This window comes from Mobula birostris, chromosome 1, assembly GCF_030028105.1.
Source record: "Mobula birostris isolate sMobBir1 chromosome 1, sMobBir1.hap1, whole genome shotgun sequence".
NCBI lineage: Eukaryota > Metazoa > Chordata > Chondrichthyes > Myliobatiformes > Myliobatidae > Mobula > Mobula birostris.
This window is the reverse complement of record NC_092370.1, coordinates 146,518,485-146,544,204: the sequence shown is the minus strand read 5'-3', so window position 1 is coordinate 146,544,204 and position 25,720 is coordinate 146,518,485. Positions and strand designations below refer to the sequence as shown.

Here is a 25,720-nt window from a genome sequence, read left to right as displayed (position 1 = left end):
ATTCTGTCATCATATTTGACCTACCAAAATGAACCACCTCACACTTATCTGGGCTGAACTCCATCTGCCACTTCTCAGCCCATTTTTGCATCCTATCAATGTCCCACTGTAACCTCTGACAGCCCTCCACAATATCCACAACACCTCTAACCGTTGTGTCATCAGCAAATTTACTAACCCATCCCTCCACTTCGTCATCCAGGTTATTTATAAAAATCACGAAGAGAAGGGGCCACAGAACAGATCCCTGAGGCACACCTCCATGCAGAATATGACCCGTCTACAAGAACACTTTCCTCCTGTGGGCAAGCCAGTTCTGGATCCACAAAGCAATGTCCCCTTGGATCTCATGCTTCCTTACTTTCTCAATAAGTCTTGCATGGGGTACCTTGTCAAATGCCTTACTGAAATCCATATACACTACATCTACTGCTGTACCCTCATCAATGTGTTCAGTCACATCCTCAAAAAATTCAATCAGGCTCGTAAGGCATGACCTGCCTTTCACAAAGCCATGCTGACTATTCCTAATCATATTGTACCTCTCCAAATTTTCATAAATCGTTCCTCTCAGGATCTTCTCCATCAACTTACCAACCACTGAAGTAAGACTCACTGTTCTATAATTTCTTGGGTATGTCTACTCCCTTTCTTGAATAATGGAACAGCATCCACAACCCTTCAATCCTCCGGAACCTCTCCCACCCCCATTGATGATGCAAAGATCATCGCCGGAGGCTCAGCAATCTCCTCTCTAGCCTCCGACAGTAGCCTGAGGTATATCTCGTCTGGTCCCGGTGACTTATCCAACTTGATGCTTTCCAAAAGCTCCTACACATCCTCTTTCTTAATATCTACATCCTCAAGCTTTTCAGTCCCCTGTAAGTCATTCCTACAATCGCCAAGATCCTTTTCTGTAGTATATACTGAAGCAAAGTACTCATTAAGTACCTCTGCTATCTCCTCCGGTTCCATACACACTTTTCCAGTTAGGGGTGACTACTTCCCTGTAGTTCCTGCCTATCATTTCCTCATTTTCCTGTCATTGAGAAGGTCATCGAGCTGCAGCTCTGGTTCTTTAACATGGGCTCTAAGGGGCTGAAGCTCAGTGCACTTTGAGCAGATGTTGCTATCAGGGAGAGTGAATGTCTCCCAAGGTTCCCACATCTCACTCAAGGAACATACCACTAACGTTGGACCCATTCTCAGTGCCCTGCTATGTACTTACTGGGAAAAAACTTACTAGGAATTTATTTAGAGCCTGTGTGTGTGATTGTCCAAGCCTGTTCTTACTGTAGCTCATTGAGCCAGAGCTGGTCCAACTCTTACACTGTCCCACTCCAACAATGGCAGTTCTACTTACAACTTCCTTCTCTTTATTGGCTCACTCCCAGTGAGACTTGAAGCTTTCAAATGGCTCCCACCCTGCAAGGTGTTGGTCTCTCATTCGCTACTTCAAAGCAGAGACTCACAACATCACTTGCACAATTGATGTACAAGGCCCCCTTCATGCTGTGTGTTGAAAAATAAAAGCAGGCAGAGGCAGAGAAAGAAATCTGGCCCTTGCCACTTTCATTCAGAGTTATTTGTTTTTATTCTCTTGTTATTCATTGATTTTGAATTTCAGTGGTCAGGTGATAAAGGAATCTCAACAAACAATTTTACACTTGTTTTTACTTCCTTTTAATTTCGGTGTACCTGCAGAATCAGGTGGTAAATATTTAACTTTGTCCGGAGGTGCGGTGGTGGGGGTAATATGAGAAGCAATAAAATATTGACCACCAGCAGTAAAAGTGCTACCTCTCATATACCCCTGACAAAGTTAAATAGTTGCCTTCTTCAATTTAAGGATTTGGCCATGTCTGTTTCGTATACAACATCCACTTGATTAAATTCTGAGAAGTAGAAAGCAAAGGACATATGCTAAAAATCTAAAGGAAGAATGAAAAGTAGTCTTTCATACAATAATTCGGTGCTTCAGACATTTGCAATCAGCTCTGTTCCTTCCAGCTTCAAGATTCAAGATTATTTATTGTCATTCTTCAATATTTGACTGTAAGGGAGAACAAAACGATTGTTACTCCAGTTCCGCATAAAAGTATAGGGAACACAATAAAAATAAAATGGGCCCACCCTGATCATGAAGGCTCCCCAAAGTATTTTGCAAGTTTTAGTATTGGGAAGTTATATTGTCATGCTCAAAGATTAGTTAATTCTGAAACAACAGATCATTCGGTTTATATTATATTTTAGCAGGTAGTTGTAATATAATCAAAATTCATTTGTGTTGAACCTGTTGTTAAATAGAAAAAGATTGTTCTATTATTTGGAAAAGTGCATCATAGACACAGATTGCAACATGTAACATCATTATCATGAACACAACTACCTGATTTCATTTGCAGTATATTATGTGTTCGTTTAATGCAGAAGACATCTTCCCATGCAAATCATGTGGAATTTGGTACCGCAGTGAACGGAACCTGCAAGCTCATCTCATGTACTACTGCAGTGGGAGACAAAGGGAAGCATCTTCACTGCCAGAAGAAAAAGAAGCTGGTCCTCTTCAGCAACCATGTTCTTACCCACAATGTAACAAAAGCTTCCCCAATGCTAGAGCTCTTGAAATTCACATGAATTCACATAGTGGTAAGAATCACCATGGGATAATTTAAGCTTTACTGTCAGTTCGATAGCGCAAAATTTAATAGACTGGACTGAAGTGACAGGTTAATTTAGCATTTACAATCACAGTTCTCAAAGATGGTAAATAATTTGAACTGTCCAAAATATTCATTATAAAAGACATTTAAAAATGCAACATTATGCTAATTGTAGAAAGTGCAGTATCTTTACTAAAGTCTTATCAGTGTAGAAGTACTTGTGCATGTGATATATAATTGACTTAAATTAATTTACTACCATGAAAATACTTCTGGAGCAAACGGTATTTGTCCAGCTAAGTTTTTTATTCCCATTAAAAAAGAAGTAAAGAAACAATGATTCGTAATTGCCACTGTAAATGGTACAATTGCATACACGTTGACAATAATTCAATTAAATATAAACAGCAAATCAAGATTGCTACACCTTCAATTTCCTCACAAACTGAATTGCTGATCTAACCAGTATTGCTGTGGTTATATTCAGTGGGTGAATTGCCTTGGCTATATTCAGTGGCTGAATTGCTGGGGTTATATTCAATGGCTGAATTGCAGATCTAACCAGTATTGCTGTGGCTATATTCAGTGAGAAGGCCAAATGCACAAAGAGAGGGAAATCAGTAAAAGAGCCAAATTCAAGCTGTTCCTGCACAGCTCCCTGCGGCTGCTTTTGAAATTGTATGCATCAGCAGCTGCTTTGAGACCCATGAAAAGGAGGACAGAGAAAAAGAACAAGAGGGAATGTTCACCAAATACAAGTACATTTTATGTTCTAACCAACTGAGTTTTCTTCCAGGTTTCCATTTTCATTGTAAATTTGGTGAGATTATTGTGAATATAACTTTCTAGCTACCTGGATCATTTCATTATGCTTCTCTGAATCAGTAAGAGATACAATGGATTTCTTATTCCCATCTGTCGCATAATTGATCTAAATGGAGAGAACTAACAAGCAATAGGGACAGCACGGTAGTGTAGTAGTTAGCAAAATCGCTTTACAGCAGCAGCAATCACCAACAAGGGTTCAATTTCTTCCACTGTCCGTAAGGAGTTTGTACGTTCTCTCTGTGACTTTGTGGTTTCTTCTAAGTGCCCCAAAGTCATATGGTTAGGATTATTAAATTGTGAGCATGCGATGTTGGCGCCAGAACCATGGCGAGACTTGCAAGCTGCCCCCACCATAATCCTCACTGACTTGCTTGTACACGAACAATGCATTTCACTCTCTGACAAACCTATATAGCGGTGACAATTTTAAATCCACCTAAAATGACGCAGCAATCGAACCATCTGTAATTAGTCACTGATATACGATGAGTGTCATTGGGTTGATGTAAGCCCAAAATTACCTTACTAATTTGAGTGGTCGTGGGATTGATATTGGGCTCCAGAGAGGGGTATTAGATGTGCCCATCTGGCGGCTGATATGTCTGAGAAGTTTAAAGTTTGGTCTATTCATGTGCATTCACTGAACTGTTAATCAAACTGATTGGAAGCTCAAGGGGAAGCAGCTGTCCAGCCATTAGTAGCAAGGCCAGAGGTATGGACATTTGGCAAAGTCCCACCTGGGAGGCTGGTCATGAAGGTTCAGTCACTTGGCATTCAGGATGATAATAAATTGGATTCCATATAGGCTTCACAGGATAAGCCAGAGAGTGGTAATAGATGGTTGCCTCTTGACTGGGGGCTTGTGACTAGTGGTGTGCTGCTGGGATTGGTGCTGATTTCAATGTTATCTGTCAGCCATATCAACAATCTGGATGATAATGTGTCAAATTGTATCAAAAATTTGTAGATAACACCAAAATAGGGGGACATAGTGGACAGGGAAGAAGGCTATCAAAGCTTGGGGCAGGATCTGGACCAGCTGAAAAAATGGGTTGAGAAATGGTAGATTGAATTTAGTGCAGACAAGTGTGAGGAGTTGCACTTTGGAAGGACAAACCAGGACTTCAACAGTGAATGGTAGGGCACTGGGAGTGCAGTAGAACAAAGGAATCTGGGAATACAGATTCATCATTCCTTGAAAGTGGTGTCACAGGTAGAGAAGGTCATAAGGAGGGCTTTTGGCACATTGGCTGTAATAAATCAGAGTCCTGAGTTGGGTGTCATGTTGAGGTTGGATAAGATTTTGGTGAGGTTAAATTTGGAGTATTGTGTGCAGATCTGGCCATCTACCTACAGTACTCAGCTGAGACTTAGGGAAACAAGATATCCTGAGGATACTGAGCATGAGGCACTCACCATGGTGCAAAGTATTCCAAACTCTTGATTGCAGGAGATTGAAAAGATTTCTACTCAAAATGAGATAATGCAGTGCTGAAAGTGGATAATTCAGAATGGATTGAAGGAGGCACATCATATGGTTGAACTAGATCTCAAATCACGTGCCCTTCTGAAAAATAAACTGGACTGTCAAAGTGACTTGATCTTCTGAGGGAAAAGGATAACATGATCAAACACATTCACTGCTCATACCACAACCTGAGAGAGGGTATTTGCTCACCAATGTGAAAGGTGAAATCAGGGTATGTGCATGGAATGTAGATATCTGAAGAAGAATGAGACTGAAGCATTTCCAAGACTCAGCCAGAACTGTGCAAAAGTCAGGTCAGCTCAATGTGGATAAATAGATTGGTGACACCTGATTACTTTTCAGTTTTTGATAATCATTGGCCTATGCAAAGAACAGTATGGCAGAGTTGGCATTTCTAGACTGCCCATCACAGATTATGGGCTGCAAATCATAGCTGGCAGCCTTCTGAGGTTCACAAACAATTGGTACCCCAGTCACCCAAGAACATCACCTTACTTTCCACAGGGTAGTGGAAAGACTAGGAAAACTATGGCCAAAGAACAACGACGTGATCGCAGTTAGAACCACTCCCACCCCCCACTTGAGCGATTCTGCAGTGCTTCAACCAAGAAATGATGAGAAGAGTGTCTTGGTGGCACAGCGTGTCTCAGTGGTGCAGAGTGTCTCAGTAGCACAGCTACTTACAACAGCTCGGAGTGTTAGAGTTCAGAGTTCAATTCCGACATCATCTGTAGAGAGTCTGTACGTCCACCCCATGGAATGTGTGGTCTTTCTCCAGTTTCCTTCCAGAGTCCGAAGATATACTAGTTAGTAGGTCAACTGATCATTGTAAACTGCCCCATGATTAGGGTAGGGTTAAATTGGGGGTCAAACTTATTCGTGCTCTATCTCTAAATAAAAAGTAACTAAGTGGCATAGAAAATGGAACTCTGCTCCCAATAACAGAACTATAGATCTAGATATGGAGACAGCAGAAGAAGGGTACATTTCCTCAATGGAAGTGCCAGAGATCTACTACTGCCAAGAGCTGAAGACACAACGTGGATGAACAACACAGACTAAAACTAGATGTGGCTGCAGTGGTGGTGGTGGTGGTGGTGGCATCTGTTAGTCTCACGAGACCATGGATCTGCACCTGGAAAGTCTTGCTTCAGTCTGTGTAGGTAGAGCAGCGTCTGTTGTAGCTGTAGAGGCCCACTCAGGAGTGACAGTCTCAGCTGCAGCGACTGCACTTGAAGGCGCTGTCCTCCAGTGTTGTCTTGGTGCTGCTTTTCCGACGAGTGCGCTTTTCTTCAGCAGCAAGCCTCAGCTTCTCGTCACCCCTTCTTAGACCTCTGTGTAGTTCCAGCCTCCAGCGAGAGCGATCGCTTGCGATGTCCTCCCACCTCTCGACGTTCATTTTCAGTGACTTCATGTCTCTCTTCCAGACATCTTTGAAATGAAGAGAGCCCTTGTGCTCTCTTGCCAGAGGCCAGTTGCCCATACAGCAGGTCTTTCGGGATCCGCTCGTCTGACATGTGGTGTACATGGCTCAGCTAGCGGAGATGGCATCGTTGGAGCAGGGTGAAATGGCTGCCTGAATAAAAACCACATCCCAAATTAACCAAGATCACAATCGAGAATGGTATCTGATATTGGAGGAATACCTGAAAAAGACTACCAAAGAGTATTTCTGACAGAATAATAACAGACTGTGTACTTCCAAGCATGTAGATAATAGCTGGGCAATAGGTCTCACAACCAGTCCAGTCCAGATCTAGAAGATGTTCTTTAACCCAAAGAACTGGAAGAAATTGTACCAAAGGAAAGTATCTTAAGACCATAAGACAAAGGAGCAGAAGTCGGCCATCAGTCCCACTCCTCCGCCTTCTCACCATAACCTTTGATGCCCTGGCTACTCAGATACCTATCAATCTCTGCCTTAAATACACCCAATAACTTGGCCTCCACTGCTGCCCGTGGCAACAAATTCCATAGATTCACCACCCTCTGACTAAAAAATTTCTTCGCATTTCTGTTCTGAATGGGCGCCCTTCAATCCTTAAGTCATGCCCTCTCGTACTAGACTCCCCCATCATGGGAAACAACTTTGCCACATCCACTCTGTCCATGCCTTTCAACATTCAAAATGTTTCTATGAGGTCTCCCCTCATTCTTCTAAACTCCAAGGAATACAGTCCAAGAGCGGACAAATGTTCCTCATATGTTAACCCTCTCATTCCAGGAATCATTCTAGTGAATCTTCTCTAAGGATTAGTTATAAACACAAGAAATTCTGCAGATGCTGGAAATCCAAAGCACCACATACAAAATGTTGGAGGAACTCAGGTCAGACAGTATCTACGGAAATGAACAAACAGTCGACTTTTCGGGCCAAAACCCTTCCTCAGGACTTAGATTAGTTATATTTTCATTACTGAAGGACCAAACCAACATAAATGTTGTATAGAATATTGGGTGTTATTATTGTTATCTGAAAGTGCCACATTATCAATTTTATTATGTCACCAAATACTAACAGTGTTGCTTCATAAATGTTGAGCATGGAAAGGTGCAGAGTCTGCATGCTTTGTGGAAAAAGCCAAAGTTGAATATGCTTTCTTGAAATTAAGCTCTTATTTAGTTTGATAGAATTCATCTTTTACTAGTTTGAATTATTGATAATTTTCCAGAGCCTTAGATAAATTCTACTTTATCAATGTCCTGATGAAGGGTCTCATCTCAAACCTTCAACTTCCATAGATGCTGCCTGGTCTGCTGAGTTTATTCAGCATTTTATGTGTGTTGTTTGGATTTTCAGCTTCTGCAGATTCTCTCTTGTTTGAAACTACTTTCAACAGTTTTTAATAAGGTCATAAGTCATTATTCACACTGCATTGAAGCATTTTCATTAAATTCACCCAACCCCCCACTTATTGCTCAAAACTATGCCTTCTGACTCCATGAGCAGATTACCTATGGAAATGAATAAACAATTGACGATTCCCTTGTTCATTTGTCCCTCCCTCCAGCACTTACCCCTGCAAATGGCCTCAATGCTACACCTGCCCATACACCTCCTCCCTCACCTCAATTCACTGCCCGAAACAGTTCTTCCAGCTGAGGCAACACTTCACCTGCAAAGCTGCTGGGGTCGCCTATTGTGTCCAATGCTCCCGATGAGGCCTCCTCTACATTGGTATGACCCATCATAAACTAAGGGACAGCTTTGTTGAACACCTCTGCTCCCTCTGCCAAAACCAGAACTTCCCAGTGGTGAAACATTTTCAAAAGTTCAAAGGTCAAATTTAATGTCAGAGAAATGTATACAATATACATCCTGAAATGCTTTTTCTTCGTAAACAGAGCGGTGTCTCAAAGAATAAATGCCCAGTCCTCCCCCTCCTGCACGTAAGCAGCAGAAAGCAACGATCCCCAATCCCCCCACCAGCAAAAACAAAGCGCATTGGTACCATCACTGAGCCCAAGCGTGTGCTAAGCAACAGAAAAGACACAGACCAAAGTTACTGCAAAAACTTTTCATTTCATCCAACATTCGACAAACCTCAGGTTCTCTCTCTCCCTGGCAAGGGAGAGGGAGGTGTCCCCCATTTTCACAGCAAGTGGGAGACATAACAACAGTTACATATTAGCGGTTTACAATGTTAAAAGTCTGTTTCGTCACTTTTTTTGAGCTCTGTGTCCAAAGATCGCAAAGACCTCGGGTCTTCGGGCCCACAGAGAAAGATTTTCTGGCCTACCCGACGACACACAAGTCTCCTGCCGTGACACCGACCCTCGATCCCCCTGCCTCCAGAGCCCTGAGATCTTAGGCTTCCAAACATGATCAAGACTCTCAGGCCAAACCCTTGGCATGTTGAATAATAGCCAGTCATGGAACCCCGAGGACGGGTCCCATTCTTGCAAAGAACAGAAGCCTGCGTGTAACTACAGGTCAGGGTCTTCAAAAGAACCCTGGAAGGGTAAAATAAAGATATTAAAGGTGGAAATAGAGCTGTTTCCAAAGACGCAAGCACTGTTAATTCTGAATCCCATTCCCAGTCCATGTCCTCCTCTTGTGCAAAGATGAGCCCACACTCCGGGTGAAGGAGTGACACCTTATATTCCATCTGGGTAGCCTCCAACCTGATGGCATGATTATCGATTTCTCCTTCCAGTAAAAAAATTCCCACCTCTTCCCCTTCCTCTATTCCCTACTTTTACCTCTTCTCACCTGCCTATCACGCTGAGCCCCTTCCTCCTTCTCATTCTCCTCTCTCCTCTCCTATCAGATTCCTTCTTCTCCAACCCTCTACCTTTCCCATCCACCTGCTCTCACCAGCTATAACGAGATCTTGAGTTGCGAGTATATAATTATTTGTTATGTGAGTCAGGCCAGGTTGAGAAAGTGACTAAATGATCATACTGGACTCAAACCAAACTGTAGAGGTAGGGTTCTTGATGAATCTTCACAGGATACTGGTTTTGCCACAGTTGAAGTGCTGCATTCCTTTCTGAGTGCCAAGCTTCAGGAAAGATGCAAAAAGAGTTTTACCAAAATTAATCCATACATGCATGATAGATTGGAGAAGCTGAAGTTATTTTCCTGGAACAGAAAAGGCTGAAAGGAAATGTAACAGAGACATTTGGCATTGTGAAGGGACTAGACTGAGCAGACAGAATGAAAATATGAGGACACCGGAAATGGCTAGAACCAGGAATGCACTGTCAGGGGAACAGGGAAGACATATTTAGTCATGACATTTAAAAGGGAATGTAATAAGTATTTGAATGGTAAAATCTGCAGGACTATAAGGAGGTGGAAGGGAACAGGTAGATTGATTATGCATTGAGCTGGACAGCTTCACTGGGCAAAATGGACACCCTAAGTCATGCAACCTTTTCATATTTCTGAGATAATTATTCAAATCTATGAGTTTATAAAGGCTTTACACCACTTAATGTGGTCACCATACAGTACATTTATTCAATATACATTTATTATCAAAGTATGTATACAGTATACAACTCTGAGATTCGTCCTTACACAGGCAGCCATGAAACAAAGAAACATCATGGAGCCTGTTCAAAAAAACATCAAGCACACAACGCGCGATAAAAGAACATTGTGCAACTGGCAAAAAGCAAGCGAACAACTCATAGAATGTCAAATATCAAATCAGCAGTCCAGTAGTATTCAGTTTAGTTCAGTTCAGTGTCACACTGCTAGCCCACTGCAGGCCGCAGAGCAAAGCAATCTTCACCAAAATGCGCCTGTCCGCATCAATCGCCTGATCAAACCACTGAAAAACAGCCAAAAAGAAGAGGAAGCAGTGTCCAGAAATACATACAACATGAACCTCAGAGTTTCCCAAAATCAGTCCACAGCCTCACTGATCAAGGTGCATCCCAAGACTCCTGAACTTTCCTCCAACAACAGCAAGTGAGAGGGAGAGGAAGTCTGGTCAAACACAGGCAGACTGTGCCGTACACCCAACCGTCCTCCTCTCTTGGCCTCATCGACTTTAACCTTGCTCAAGGCCTCATTCGAGGAAAAGCAATGGAGTCAATCATGGGTTCCCGCTCTGTCTCCAGGCTGCTAGGCTTCCAGGCTACACAATCCACTCCAAACCTCACCAAACTCCCTCGAGAACAGCAATGTACCAGATCACTCAGTGGGCCCAAACACACCACCAAAATGTAAATCACAGCTTCCAACCACATGCAGCTTAGCAGTAGAATCATGCTTGAAAGAAGTAGTTTTGTGAACTGTCTGCGGGATGTCGCCGTTGGTCGCATTGTTTGCTGGCGCCATCCGTGTAATAAAGCAAATTCTATCCATCTTTCCCTTGTTTAACCAAGAATTGATTGATACGTGTTTTCTGAGGCTGCATAAATTGTATTTGCAACAGGGTTTCCAGAGAAATGTTTGCTTCTTGATTTTTGTTGCCTTTATTCATGTTTTTGTAGAAAACAAAGAAACATCAACTGAGAAGATGGTTTTGCAAAAAAGAGCACTGGAAAGTGATGATGTTTTGCAGGCAGCTCCGAAGGGAACACTAAAATATTTCCATGTTTACTTTTAAAAGCTACAATCTTCAGCCATAATGGTTGCAGGATCTAACAATGCTTTAAGTCATTCTATCTGTGCAACTAAATTCCCACCTGAATGAATTTACAACTACCAGGCAGACCTGATAGACTCTGCAGATCACACCACACCCAGAAAGTGATTACAGCAGCGGGAAACTTTAGGGAGACCTCCATCCTGTTAGAAAATGTGGTTGCTGGGGAGAATTTCAGGTAAGTCTTGGCTTGAGACCTAATCTTCCGAGCAACTTCCTAGTTAATTTGCACTGGAAAACAAGATGTAAGACTGAAGACCAGAGGGACATGAAGGACTGCTATGTATTCTGTTTCACAAAGATATGGCCCACCCAGCTCTCAGGACTTGGCACTCCAGCCAGAAAGTTTCACCATTCATTCCATGGATTGGACCACGGCATCAGGTGAAGCCAAAGGCAGCAGCAATTGCTTCTTAATTAACTTATCATGATATTCGGACGTGGCTGCTCTGTCTCAGTCTCACTGGAACATCAGGCAGTCAAGCGTCATCCATACCACCTGCCAAGGGAGTTCTTCACCAGTGTCACGAATACTCTGTATATCCCACTGCAGGGAGGCCCCCATCTGACACTGCAGAAACTGAGTACCGTGATTAACATCCCTGACATCACGTGGGCCTCAACCAGGCTATTGTGAAGTATCCTCTCCCAAACTATGACCTAAATGTCACCTGCAAAACTAGAAGCCTCACAATACTCAGCAACTGTCACACCACCATCAGGTGGCCTGCTGAGCCATCCTGTCTGCACACCTCGGCAAATCTGGACAGCTGACCATGCTTCTACTTCCTGCGTACAGGCAGAGGAGCATATACAGGATTGCCTTGAGTCGGTGAACTGCACCAAAGATCAACGTTCAAGGTAAATTTATTATCAAAGCACATATATGTCACCATTAACGACCCTGAGATTCATTTTGTTGCAGGCATACTCAATAAATCTATAGAATAATAAATAACCATTTCAGAATCAATGGAAGACCACTCAACTTGGGTGTTCAACCAGTGTGCAGAAGACAACAAACTGTGCAAGTACAAAATGAAGGAAATAATAAAAAAATAAGCAATAAGTTTCAAGAAGTGAGATAAAGAGTCCTTGAAAGTGAGTCCATTGGTTGTGGGAACATTTCAATGATGGGGCAAGTGAAGTTATCCCCTTTGTTTCAAGAGCTTGATGGTTGAGTGGTAATAACTGTTGCAGAACCTGATGGTGTGACCATATTCAGGGATTTAGAGAGTTTAGAGATTTAACAATATGGCATAGTAACGTGCCCTTCCAGCCCAACAAGCTTCTTTCGCTCAATTATTTCACCCATGTGCCCAATTAACCTACTAACTCATACATCTTTGGAAACTAGAGCACTTGGATGACACTCACACGGTCATGGGAAGAAGGTACAAACTCCTTACAGAGAGCAGCAGGAATTGAACCCAAGTCACCTGCACTATATGCACTACGCTACCATGCCATCTAGTACAGTATGGACAGATTAAACAAATCTGCCATGATTGTCACTGATTTCATCAAGACCTGTATGACCAAGTGTACGTCCACAAAAACAAATTAAATCTTCCCATACCCTACATGAGCCCAATTTGTAGTCTGTGACGTGGAAGACTGGCAATCCAGAGACCTACAAGAAGTCTAGGTATGACCTCTGGAAAGCTATTGTTAGAGAAACTGAGCAATTTTGGGTGTAGATGGAAACGCAAATGGATGTTTGGCAGCTTATCTGCCAAAATCTTCTACAAGGTGAATTTGAACACATATTGATGCATTGCTCTCTGATGAGTTTCTGTGGGGGTTAAAAATATAGTAAACCCCAAAACCTAATCGTACATCCCTGGGTTGTAAACTTGGGATGACATCACTGTTAGGTTTTGGGGTATCATCTCATTATTGCTTGAGATAAACCATGAAAACCAGAACAAAGTGAATCAGCATCTCAAACATTTCTGTGTATCCAAACCCTACAACAGTCCATGACCATCGTGCCTGCCCCACCTGCCTTTCTAGTATCATACTTTCTAGTATCATCTAGTGTATCACTCATGTGTTTTCTGCCCATGTTGAAATGATGGTTCTAAGTTTTGCACATTATGCCAAGCACATTCTTTAAAATTGTTGATATGCACCTATTCTTTACTAGAAGGATCAACTTCCAAGTTCTACATGAAGTCACTTTCAACCTTACAATGTGACACCAACCCCACCCCATCAATCTTTCAGTTTCCCTCATAAGGATTTCAGCCAGGCCAGGCCGATTAGTCTTTTCTGACACAGTTACTATCAGTCATCAAGCAGAACTGGTGTACATGTTGTTTTTTGACCTTTAGGAGCTAGTACAGAGCTGTGCTATTCCCCAGCCTGACTGCAGCACACATGACTAGTGAACCATAGAGTGCAGTTTTCCCTGACACAGGTCCAACCATCTCATAGAAACATAGAAAACCTACAGCACAATACAGGCCCTTCGGTCCACAATGCTGTGCCGAACATGTACTTACTTAGAAATTACCTAGGGTTAGCCTTAGCCCTCTATTTTTCTAGCTCCATGTACCTATCCAGGAGTCTCATAAAATACCTTATCGTATCCGCCTCCTCCACCGTCACTGGCAGCCCATTCCACACACTCACCACTCTCTGTGTAAAAAACTTACCCGACATCTCCTCTGTACTTACTTCCAAGCACCTTAAAACTGTGCCCTCTCCTGCAAGAGAGGGGAGAATGATAGTGTCCATTTATGAGACATCAGCTGTGATTGAATAGTTGCAGAAGTGGTATGAGATATCCATTAGCAAGGGAGTCCAACAATCTGGACAATGTTGGACACAAAAGTTTATATTGAAGTAATTAATATGGCATAAAAACAAAGATGTCAGTTGTACTGACTGAAATTATTGTAAAAAAAAATCTGGCTATACAAGAAAAAGCCTGCTCATCACTAAGCACATCTACAAGGAGCAATACCACAAGAAAGCAGCATCCATCATCGAAGACCCCCACCATCCAAGCCATGCTTTATTATTGCTGCCATCAGAAAGGAGATTCAGAAGCCTTTGGTCCCACACCACCAGATTCAGGAACAGCTTTAACCTTCAACCATCAGTCTTCTGAACCAGCATGGATAACTTCACTCACTTCAACACTGAACTGATTCCACAATCAATGGACTCACTTTCAAGGGCTCTACAACTCACATTCTCAATATTATTTATTAACTATTTATTTTTAATTTTTTTTGTATTTGCACAGTTTGTCTTCTTTTGCCCGTTGTTTGTCCAATTTGGTGTGTAGTTTTGTTTTTTTTTGTGTTTCTTTGTATCTACTGTAAATGTCTGCAAGAAAATGTATCTCTGGGTACTACATGGTGACATATCCGTACATACTTCGATAATAAATTAACTTTGGGCTTCAGTGAAGGAATTTGTAGTCTGTTTAATATTTCAGTAACACTTGAGTACTATTGTAAGTGTGTTGTTTGATTGTGTATGTTTACATAATTCTTTATGGATAATATGCAAGGAGTACATGAATGACATATGTCATTGCGCCACCAAGTACTTCATTAAAGTGAAACTAAGTACACGAGTATCTGCTGGCTCTTGTGTTTTTTTATTCGATTAGTTTTTGGAGTTACAAAACACAACAGTTCAATGAGGTAGTTGTAAAACAAACCTGAGATGACCACTGACCTGTTGAAACACAGCACGTCCTTTTTTCTTCAGAAAGGAGGAAAAAGAGACAGTTGAATTTTTAAAAAGCCAGAAAACAAACTAAGTTAACAAGTAACAGGTATAGCCACAGGTTCATAAACAGTGAGTACCATGTGGTAATAATCATTTTTTAAAAAGCAGAAATAGCTGGCTGTATTAGAAAAATACATAAGTTTCATTGCACAACAGGTAACTGGATTATGTATATTGAATGAATTAAGCAAATGAAGTAGCCGAAGAAAAGTGAACACCAGTGTTACTGAGTTTAATTGGTGGAAAAGAATACTGTGTTCTTAGAAGTTTAACTGCTCCAACTAAACCAGCCAAAATGAGCTTTGCTGATATCCTGAATTTAATGCAGGATTATTTAGAACGAAAATCATTGTTGATTACAGAATTTCAGGTTTCATAAGTGGAATCAAGAGGAAGGGGAGCCTACTTCAATGTCTGTGGCAGAATTGAGGAAGTTTTCTGAGTATTGTCATTTCAGTGATGCACTGAAAGATCATTTATTTTGTGAAATCTTTCAAAACGTTAAGATACGGCTCCAATCTGAAGCACAACTCACATTTAAGAGGGCAGTTGAAATCACTGTTTCAATGAAAATGGCAATCAGAGACCCAATTGAGTTGCAGTCAGGAATGAAGTGAGCGTGAATGAAATCCCAATGCCTAAACAGAAACCTGGCTGGCCAAACAAAATTGTGGCAGGGATTCAACATACTCACGACCAATGCAGGATTAAAGGCAAAACTTGCAGAAAATTCCATAAAGTAGGACACATACAAAGAGCATGTCAGGCAGACAAAAATAAATGGACTGCAGAGGGAAGATAAAAAGTTATGTTGCAGTTTCAAACAGAGCACTAATCTGCATGCTGTTGATAAAAAAATCTGATAATTATGTGAGTGACTCAGGACTGAGGAGCCTAGAGATGTATAATGTGAAAACTAACAATAGACAAGCAATATGGCTTACACTTACACCCAAAGTGAATGGCAAATTAATTAAAATGGAATTGGACATTGGCTCAGTTGTTTCAATCATTCCACAAAATGAGTTTGAATGGCATTTTAAAGATATCAAAATGAAGCCCTCAGATATCCAACTAAGAACTTATACTAGAGAAAAGGTAACTCCTTTGGGAATGACATTTGAAACAGTGAATTTGTAGCAACAACCAACAAGCCACATTGAGCTTGTATGTAATAAAAATAGGAGAGCCAGTTTTGTGGGGCCGTGAGTGACTGTGACAACTGCAACTTGATCAGAGATCCATCCACCATTTATATGTGACATCCCCTGTAATAGTTAACTGAAAGCAAATTAAGAAAGGTACTGGATGATACCACAGCAGTGTTCAAGGATGAGATTGGAGAACTCAAACATATCAAGGGTAAAATAGTGTTAAAATGAAAATACCACAGCCAAGTTTTACAAAGCCTGTCTGGCTCCTTGTACCGACTGTGATAAAGTAGCCAGTGACCTAGATCACATGGAGGCTGAAATATTTCTTGGCAAGGTTGAGTGGAGACCATAGGCAAAGCCAGTGGTCCCAGTAGCCAAAAAAAGATGGGTTTGTCAATATCTTTGGTGATTTTAAGGTCACTGTCAATCTAGTACTGAAAGTAGATCAATACCTTCTGCCCAGGATTGAGGATATCTTTACAAACCTTTCTGGAATGAAGCATTTCAGCAAAGTGGACTTAGCTGAGACCTGCAAATGGAGATGGAAGGAGAGTCTAAAGTGTTTCTCAACATAAACACTCACAAAGAGCCTTATTGCTATAATAGCCTTATTTTTGAAGTAGCATCTGCACCTGCACCTGCACTCTGGCAGAAATCTGCAGGCCAGGTGCTGCCAGGCTGTGTTACACTCAGTGTTATCTAGACGACGTCATTGTTTTTGGTAAGGATGACAGGGGACATCTTCAGAATCTCAAGACGGTGTTAAAAAGATTATAGGATTTTGGACTCAGAGCACTGTGTGGCCACACCATTGACACAAGGATTACACAAGTGAGCTGGGAAAATACAAGCAGTGGTGGTTGGCCCAGATCTAAAGGACCTGTCACAGTTGTGGTCCTTTCTAAGATCTGTCATTCACTATGCCATACGTGCCAATATATACTACACCCTGCCAAACCTGGATGCTGTGCTGCACCCCATCAATTTGTTACTGCACATCGGGGAGAAATGGCAATGATGAAGCAGTGTGAAGTGGCTTTCCAAAAGACAAAGCAAATGATAACATGAGACACTACTCACATTATGATCCACATCGTCCAGTGAAGCTAACCTGTGACAGTCATGTCACATGTTATGAGTGATGGAAGTGAATGTCCCATAGCCTTTTTATCGAATTCCTTACCACTGCAGAGAAAATTTACACACAGATTGACAGAAAGTCCTTAAGTCTAGTTTGGGGTGTAAAACATTTCAACCATTACTTATATGTGAGAGAGTTTACCCTCATTACTGATCATCAACCACTGGTGTCCATTTTCAATCCACAGAAGGGTGTTCCACTAACAGCAGCAGCACGAATGCAGAAATGGACTCTGGTTCTTCGAGGACAAAATTACAAGATCGAATTCAAGAGGATGACTAAACATGGAAATACTGATGTATTGTCCCATTTACCCTTGGTAAAGGAAATACTGTACCTGAAAAATTTCCAAAAGACGACACTCCTCTTGACTCCTCCTTAATACAAATCGAAAATGTCTGTTACGGCAGAGATGATCCAAAGAGAAAGCAGAAAATACTTCACACTCTCTCAGATGTACATGGCAATCCAAAATAGCTGGAATGTATGCAGAAATTTCAGTTTCCCCATTTTTACCAGTGTCTGTATGAACTTGCCCTTGACAAGGAGTTGCCTTATGTGGGGATTGAGAGATGTTGTACCATGCAGGCTGAGAGCTAAAGTGTTGGAGGAGCTACATGCGTGGTCAAAATGAAAGCATTATCTCGATGTTTTAACTGGTAGTTTGGGATAAATCAGCAGATCACGTAGCTTGCCGAGCACTGTTTGGGATGCCAACACATCCAGAAGATGCCAGGAGCAGCCCCTCTCCATCCTTGGGAATGATCTGCATTGCTCTAGCAAAGGAATCATGTGGATTTTGCTGGACCATTCATGGATGCAGTTACAAAGTGGCCAGAAGTTTTCCCAATAGCCTCCAGTACAGCCTCGCACAGTATTGAAGTGTTGAGAAATGTTTTCTCAAGGACTGGTGTTTCAGAACAATTAGTCAGTGACAATGGACCACAGTTTGTTGCAGAACAGTTTCTGTCATCTCTGAAAATGAATTAAATAAGTCATATTACATCTGCACCGTACCACCCAACTACAGGTGGCTTGGCGGAAAGGTTTGTCCAGAGTCTAAAAATTGCACTGTGAACAATGTCAGCAGAGCGTACTACACTGGCACTGAGTCAGAAGCTTGCCAATTTCCTCCGTGCATATCACAATGCAGTACACTCCACAACCAATGACTCACAGATATGCTGTTCCTGGGTCATTCCTTGCATTCACAATTAGATCTCTTCAAGCTGAATCTCAGAAGAGGCATGAAGGACAAACAGCTGAGACAAATTGAAAGCTCCTCAAACAAGGAGATTCAATGTTTCGCTCCTGGACAAGCAGTCCTTGCGAGGGACTGCACAGGTGATCAAAAGTTGCTACTTGGAAAGATTAAGGACAGAACTGGACCACTCTCCTGCACAGCGGAGATTGTGTCAGACGTCATTTGAATTGTGTCACACATCAATCAGTTGAGGAGAACAGAGTTAATTATCAGAGAAGAAAGGTGTCCAGAGCAGTCAGAGCCACTTCCTGCCATCCCAGAACCTAAGACTGTTACCTGCCAAGTAGTGGGGTTATCAGGAAATATATTTTTCCACACGAGTAAGAAATCCTCCATAGCGATTAAATCTTCAAGCTTGATTGGGATAATTTAAAACTTACTATGCTGTGGATGTTTGTATATGGTGTCCTACATATATAGTTGAGGTTCATTCTATATTGAGTTGGAGCTTTTTGCTAAGCCGGGAGGAGGGTCGTGTAGTTAATATTATTTACAGCATATTTTAAATACTTTGTTTGATTAAGCATTCTTGTTTGTTTATACAGTATAATTATCACAGATGATATTTAAGAAGTACGTGAATGTAAGACGTCATTACGCCAGCGTGTTATATGTGCGCACCTTGCTAAATAGTAAAACGAAGTAGATACCTTCACACCAGTTGTGTTTTTCTTTCAATTAGTTTCATAGAAACATAGAAAACCTACAGCACAATACAGCAGGCCAGGCAGCATCTATAAGAAGAGGTACAGTCGACGTTTAGAGCTGAGACCCTTCGTCAGTCCTGACGAAGGGTCTCGGCCCTAAACATCGACTGTACCTCTTCCTATAGATGCTGCCTGGCCTGCTGTGTTCACCAGTAATTTTTATGTGTGTTGCTTGAAATTCCAGCGTCTGCAGATTTCCTCATGTTTGAGCACAATACAGGCCCTTCAGCCCACAAAGCTGTGCCGAACATGTCCTTACCATAGAACTACCTAGGCTTACCCATAGCCCTCCAACAGAAATCTGTCATTATTACTTTATCTCGCCTACATGTCCCTCCAGATTCAGTAATCTGCTTTATTTTTACCTGCTCCCTGATGCAACACTCATTTCAGGGTAATTGAGGATGGATAGTAAATGGTGGTTGTACCAATGTGTGAAATCTATGTTTAAAAAGGACTTTAGTCATTGCTTGATTCAGTACTCACTTCCCCCTTTAAAAGGTGCAGGCCTGATGTGTGTTAGTTTCAACTGTTGCATGCAGTTCCTTTACAGGCTGAAAAGCTTGAACATTAAGAAAGAGGATGTGCTGGAGCTTTTGGAAAGCATCAGGTTGGATAAGCCGCTGGGACCGGATGAAATGTACCCCAGGCTACTGTGGGAGGCAAGGGAGGAGATTTCTGAGCCTCTGGCGGTGATCATCAATGGGAACGAGAGAGGTTCAGGAGGATTGGAGGGTTGCAAATGTAGTTCCTTTATTCGAGAAAGGGAGTAGAGATAGCCCTGGAAATTATAGACCAGTGAGCCTTACCTCAGTGGTTGGTAAGTTGATGGAGAAGATCCTGAGAGGCAGGACTTATGACATTTGGAGAGATATAATATTATGATTAGGAGTAGCTTTGTCAAGGGCAGGTCATGCCTTACGAGCCTGATTGAATTTTTCGAGGATGTGACTAAACACATTGATGAAGGAAGAGCAGTAGATGTAGTGTATATGGATTTCAGCAAGACATTTGATAAGGTACCCTATGCAAGGCTTATTGAGAAAGTAAAGAGGCATGGGATCCAAGGGGACATTGCTTTGTGCATCCAGAACTGGCTTGCCCACAGAAGGCAAAGAGTGGTTGTAGACGGGTCATATTCTGCATGGAGGTCGGTCACCAGTGGAGTGCCTCAGAGAACTGTTCTGGGACCCTTACTCTTTGTGATTTTTATAAATGACCTGGATGAGGAAGTGGAGGGATGGGTTAGTAAGTTTGCTGATGACACAAAGGTTGGAGGTGTTGTGGATAGTGTGGACGGCTGTCAGTGGTTACAGCGGGACATTGATAAGATGCAAAACTGGGCTGATGGAGTTCAATCCAGATAAGTGTGAAGTGGTTCATTTTGATAGGTCAAATATGATGGCAGAATATTCTATTAATGTTAAGACTCTTGGCAGTGTGGAGGATCAGAGGGATCTTGGGGTCCGAGTCCACAGGATACTCAAAGCAGCTGTGCAGGTTGACTCTTTGGTTAAGAGGGCATACTGTGTATCGGCCTTCATCAATCATGGAATTGAATTTAGGAGCCGAGAGGTAATGTTGCAGCTATACAGGACACTGGTCAGACCCCACTTGAAGTACTGTGCTCAGTTCTGGTCGCCTCACTACAGGAAGGATGTGGAAGCCATAGAAAGGGTGCAGAGGAGATTTACAAGGATGTTGCCTGGATTGGGAAGCATGCCTTATGAGAATAGGTTGAGTGAACTTGGCCTTTTCTCCTTGGAGCGAAGGAGAATGAGAAGTGACCTGATAGAGGGGTATAAGATAATGAGAGCCATTAATCATGTGGATAGTCAGAAGCTTTTTCCCAGGGCTGAAATAGTTGCCACAAGAGGACACAGGTTTAAGGTGCTGGGGGTAGGTACAGAGGAGATGTCAGGGGTAAGGTTTTTACTCAGAGAGTGGTGAGTGGTGGGCTGCCGGCAACGGTGGTGGAGGATACGATAGGGTCTTTTAAGAGACTTTTGGATAGGTACATGGAGCTTAGAAAAACAGAGAGCTATAGGTAAGCCTAGTAATTTCTAAGGTAGGGACATGTTTGGCACAACTTTGTGGGCCAAAGGGTCTGTATTGTGCTGTAGGTTTTCTATGTTTCTATATTAAATTGTTATTGTGTGCCAGCGGCAAAAGCTGTTGCCACTGATATATTTTAAGATGTCTTTAAGTACAGGAGATGTGCACCAGTCAGCATGATTGCCCCATAAAGTGCATGTTAGTGCAGATTTTCATAAGCAGTTTATTTTTTTGGCCCTGCAGAAGGATCTACACTGTGCTCAGGGGAATTTTAATGGTTATTTCCTCTAGTATGTCACACAAACCCATTCTGGTATGATTGTATAGAGTAGTAGGTGTCAAATCTCTTACATTATTTATGGTTTAATGTTTAAGTATACTTTAAAGTATTTTTAATGTTTAAAAATACTTTAAAGATTGTCAGAGATGTACAGTAGCAATGAAATTTCCAAAAGCAGTATTATTGTATGAATTTCAATACATTATTGTTCAATGTGTTTGACATTGTGTTACTTGCTGTTTAAGTAGTGGTATTAACTCATTTATTTTGAAAATTTTATTCCATTGTGTTATAATAGTGGACAAAGAAAAATCATCTAAAAAGTTTAACTAATAAAATTGCCAAAGTTATTTTTAGCCTCTTTAAATCTGCATTCTTTCAGCAATATTTATTCTCTTTAATAACCTTTCTGTTCATAGTTCTGTAAAAGACCATGCTTTCATGCACTTTATCTACTAAATGATATACATAACTAGTATAGTATAAATTATTTTTTCAAGTATTGTAAAACCAAATTCAATGGAAGTTAGTAAGAATGGATTAAAATAGAAAACAGATTTCTGTTGCCAAACTGTTATCAAACTAATGGAAACACAAAAGTGAAACTGTTTTCTCTCTGTACAGGTCTGAAATTTGAAGATTGTCTTTCTGCTGGTGCCAGCCTGAAGTGTACCATCTGTGAGTACATGACAGACAATGTGCTGAGCTTCCAACACCACGTACTCACTCACCTCACACCAGCTGCCTTCAAGTGCAATCATTGCCACTTTGGTTTCCAAAGCCACAGGAAGCTTCTGCAACACCAGGAGCTTCATCACAGTCAGAGCAGGAAGCTGCAAAGGGAAAGTGAAAATGAACACTTGCCTCTCGACAATGAGGACAGCTTCCAGTTGATAGCAGCAGACACAGCAAGCAGGCAGGAAGTTCCGTCGAACCCAGGGGTCAGCCAGAGTAAGGAAATGTGCTCTGACACTGAGGGAGAAAAGATAGAGAAAAATGCACAGACGGGTGTAACACATCAGAAGATTGAAGCCCAGCCAGCAGGAAACAGACAGAATTTTCCTTTTGCCAGAATCAAATCAGAGCCATCCAGCCCGCGACTCGCTTCCTCTCCAATTCAACCTAACATAGGATCCACTGTCCCAATGGGCCCCTTTCTGTCTCAGTTTGCTCTCTCCCAGGATATATCCATGGTTCCTCAAGCTTCAGAGATCTTAGCTAAAATGTCTGAACTGGTGCACCGCAGATTAAGACAAGGCGGAAGCAACTACCCACCTGTTATTTACAGTCCACTTGTACCAAAGGGGGCCATTTGCTTTGAATGCAATATTACATTCAATAACTTGGATAATTATTTGATCCACAAGAAACATTACTGTAGTACACGATGGCAGCATGTAGTCAAGTCGCCGGACTTTGCCAGCACTAATGAGAAGATGCCAGAGGCAATAAGTCCCGGCAGTGGACCCAGCCCTATTAGCATTCACAGCGCTGTTTGTAACGCACCCAATCCAGAAAATCCACTTCTTCAGTCAACCAATATCAACTCCTCTGTAGTCCTGGATGTAGCAGGGTCTGATGGGAAAAGCTCAGAGAAAGATCATTGCATGCAGTTGAAGAAGGAACCATCAGCCAGCAGCAATGATGAACAATATGATGGAAAACTAAAAGATGTGAAGAATCCCAGCACTCCCGTATTGGATGCAGCTAATGATCCAAATAAGACTACATGTGAAGCCTGTAATATAACTTTTAGCAGGCATGAAACGTACGCCGTGCATAAGCAGTACTACTGCGCCTCACGACATGATCCGCCGATGAAGCGAATGGCAGCAAACAAAGTACCAGCGATGCAAAGGACCATACGCAGCCGCAAACGGCGGAAGATGTATGAGATGTCACACCCGGAGCAGGAGCAAAGATCACAGATGGTCCAGCAAGCTTTTTTCAGCGTGTCAGCCATGGGTAGCCCTGGAACATCTTCTCAGGAATCACTGGAAAATCTAGCTGAGAACTCCCACCGGCGGTGTGAAATGTTTCTTGGAAAACAAATGGAACCCTCCATCCCGGGAACTAGAACCCTTACTTCTGCTAAGTGTGGTGCAACGCAGTCTGTTGTTGCTAGTATGGACCTAGATCTCCCCATGGATTTAAGCAAAAAGTGTTCACCTCAAACCGAGAAGGCAAGCTGTTCTCCTAAGAGACTTCTGGACTACCATGAATGTACAGTGTGCAAGATTAGTTTTAACAAAGTAGAGAGTTACCTTGCACACAAGCAAAATTTTTGCCCAGGTATGAGTGTCTCTCGTGCAGAAGCAGGTCATTTAGAGCAGTCGAAGTTTCATGAGTTGCAGAAGGAAAGTGCTTTAATGAAAATGGAAACGGTCAGCCCTGAAGTCAGCAATGAAAGAAATACAGTGAAGTGTGAGAAAAATGAAAATTCAAAACTGGTCTCCCCAAATGGAAATATGTTACCCCCGCAGTTGGGAACCCTCTATGGTCTGAAAACCTTCAGTGAGGCAGCTCAGCTCACTTCTGCTAAAGAAGAAAACAAGAGTGTGGTCTATCCACACTGCCTTTACCCTGGAGCAATCAAAAAGATGACAGGGAGTGAGCAATTATCTCCATATTATTGGATTAAGCCAATTGACTACATCTCAGGAGCTGTTTTCATTCGAAGTGAAATAGATGAGCTGGTGCAAGCCACACGAGACAGAAGTGATCTTCCTGAAGACCAGCCCGTTTCCAATGGGTGCTCATCACAGATGAAAGAACCTGCTCCCTTGATACCTAAGAGCAGGGGAATGACGGCAGTCAATGGGGGGATAAAACCGGATGAAAGATCGTTCTCAAGCAACCCACACCAGGATACTTTATCTCAGAGTACCCAGCAAGCAGATGGCCACAAATCTCCTTCTTGGGTATCTGAGTCTCCCGTAATTCCACATGAAAACCCACCATCCACAGCTAAAGTGTTAGAAGAGCAATCGGTTCATACTCCAAAAAACGTAGGTGGTTCTGTGCAGTCAACAAACAGCGGGAAATACTGCCGCCTGTGTGACATTCAATTTAGTAACTTGTCTAACTTTATAACCCACAAGAAGTTCTACTGCTCATCACATGCTGCAGAACATGTCAAATGAAAGCTGCACTGCACTTGTTTGTAGTATAGTGTTGGTCATGCACACTTTGTATAAAAATGTGAAAAGAATTTAAAAAATGCTGCTTGATTTACATCAGAACAATTTACACCAGGACAATCAAGGGATGGCTGTTTAGTTCAATAGATTGAGGCTAGTCTGTCATTTCATAATGCAGTTCATAAGTCTTGATATTAATGTGAAATGCCAGTACTATTTTCACCGGAATTAATTTATTTTCCAAGCAGTATTCATAGCTGTAGTTAAATTTCAATTTTATTTGAAGTTTATACTGAAATTGTTTTGAACATTGTATAGTTATTCTTGTGCACTGTAGAGAGAGTATGAGTCACATACATAGAGACAGCATTTGTAGGTAAACTGGTGAGGTAAAGCACTTGTGTATTCGAATATCCCTGTATTTGTTGCAATTTTCCTGTATGTGCCAGGATATAAGTTGTTTTATTTTGAGACTGCAAACCCCAGAATATATGAAGGACTTAAAGAGGTATTCAGATTTAATTTGATATTTAATATAACATTTTCAGTCCTAAATTGCAGCTTATATAACAGCATATACAGTAATCAGTAGGCTTTGCTTAAGATGAAAAATATGTAGCAGTTTGTTCCTATCCACTTTCTTAAACTGAGGTATGTATGTTTTATTGAAGTTGTTAACATTCTTGTACCTGTACTGTATTTTCTTTTGCTGACGCTTTTGTCTCACTTTTGAAACATTTGCTGTAAAATGCAAAATTTAATATGAACAACGTTACTGGAAGCAGTATTGAACAGTGGTTGAAACCTTTCTGCTGTATTTTATTGGAACTATAATTAATAGTTGCAGTTGCTATTACAAAAATCATTTTGGGGCAATGAAATCTGAATAAGAGTACCAATGCTGCAACTGGTGATAAAATGAATATTGTTCTACTTCTGATAGAAATTATTTCTCAACAATGTTGTTACTATGCATGTATATGTATGGAATAAAAATTCCATAAAGCAAGAAAGCTAAGATTGCATTTTTGTTGCTTATGAGGTGACATTTTTAATCAGCACGTGGTAACCATCTCCAAGATTGATCTGCAAGAGCTGAGATTGGAAATTCTCTTTCCAACACCCAGCAAGTTTCTTTTGAAGTG

General features: G+C 41.6%; 1 protein-coding gene across 5 annotated transcripts in view; it reads left to right on the top strand.

The window, feature by feature from the left end:
* zfpm2a (zinc finger protein, FOG family member 2a) overlaps nt 1-25,517 on the top strand; it is a 1,013,454-nt gene extending 987,937 nt beyond the window's left edge. For all 5 annotated transcript variants that reach the window (XM_072263394.1, XM_072263386.1, XM_072263377.1 and 2 more), the window contains 2 exons: nt 2,431-2,649; nt 22,060-25,517. In XM_072263394.1, the coding sequence (XP_072119495.1) occupies nt 2,431-2,649; nt 22,060-24,578 (2,738 nt within the window). In that variant the 3' untranslated portion in view covers nt 24,579-25,517. The remainder of the gene's footprint in view (nt 1-2,430; nt 2,650-22,059) is intronic.
* Nucleotides 25,518-25,720: the final 203 nt, after the last annotated feature.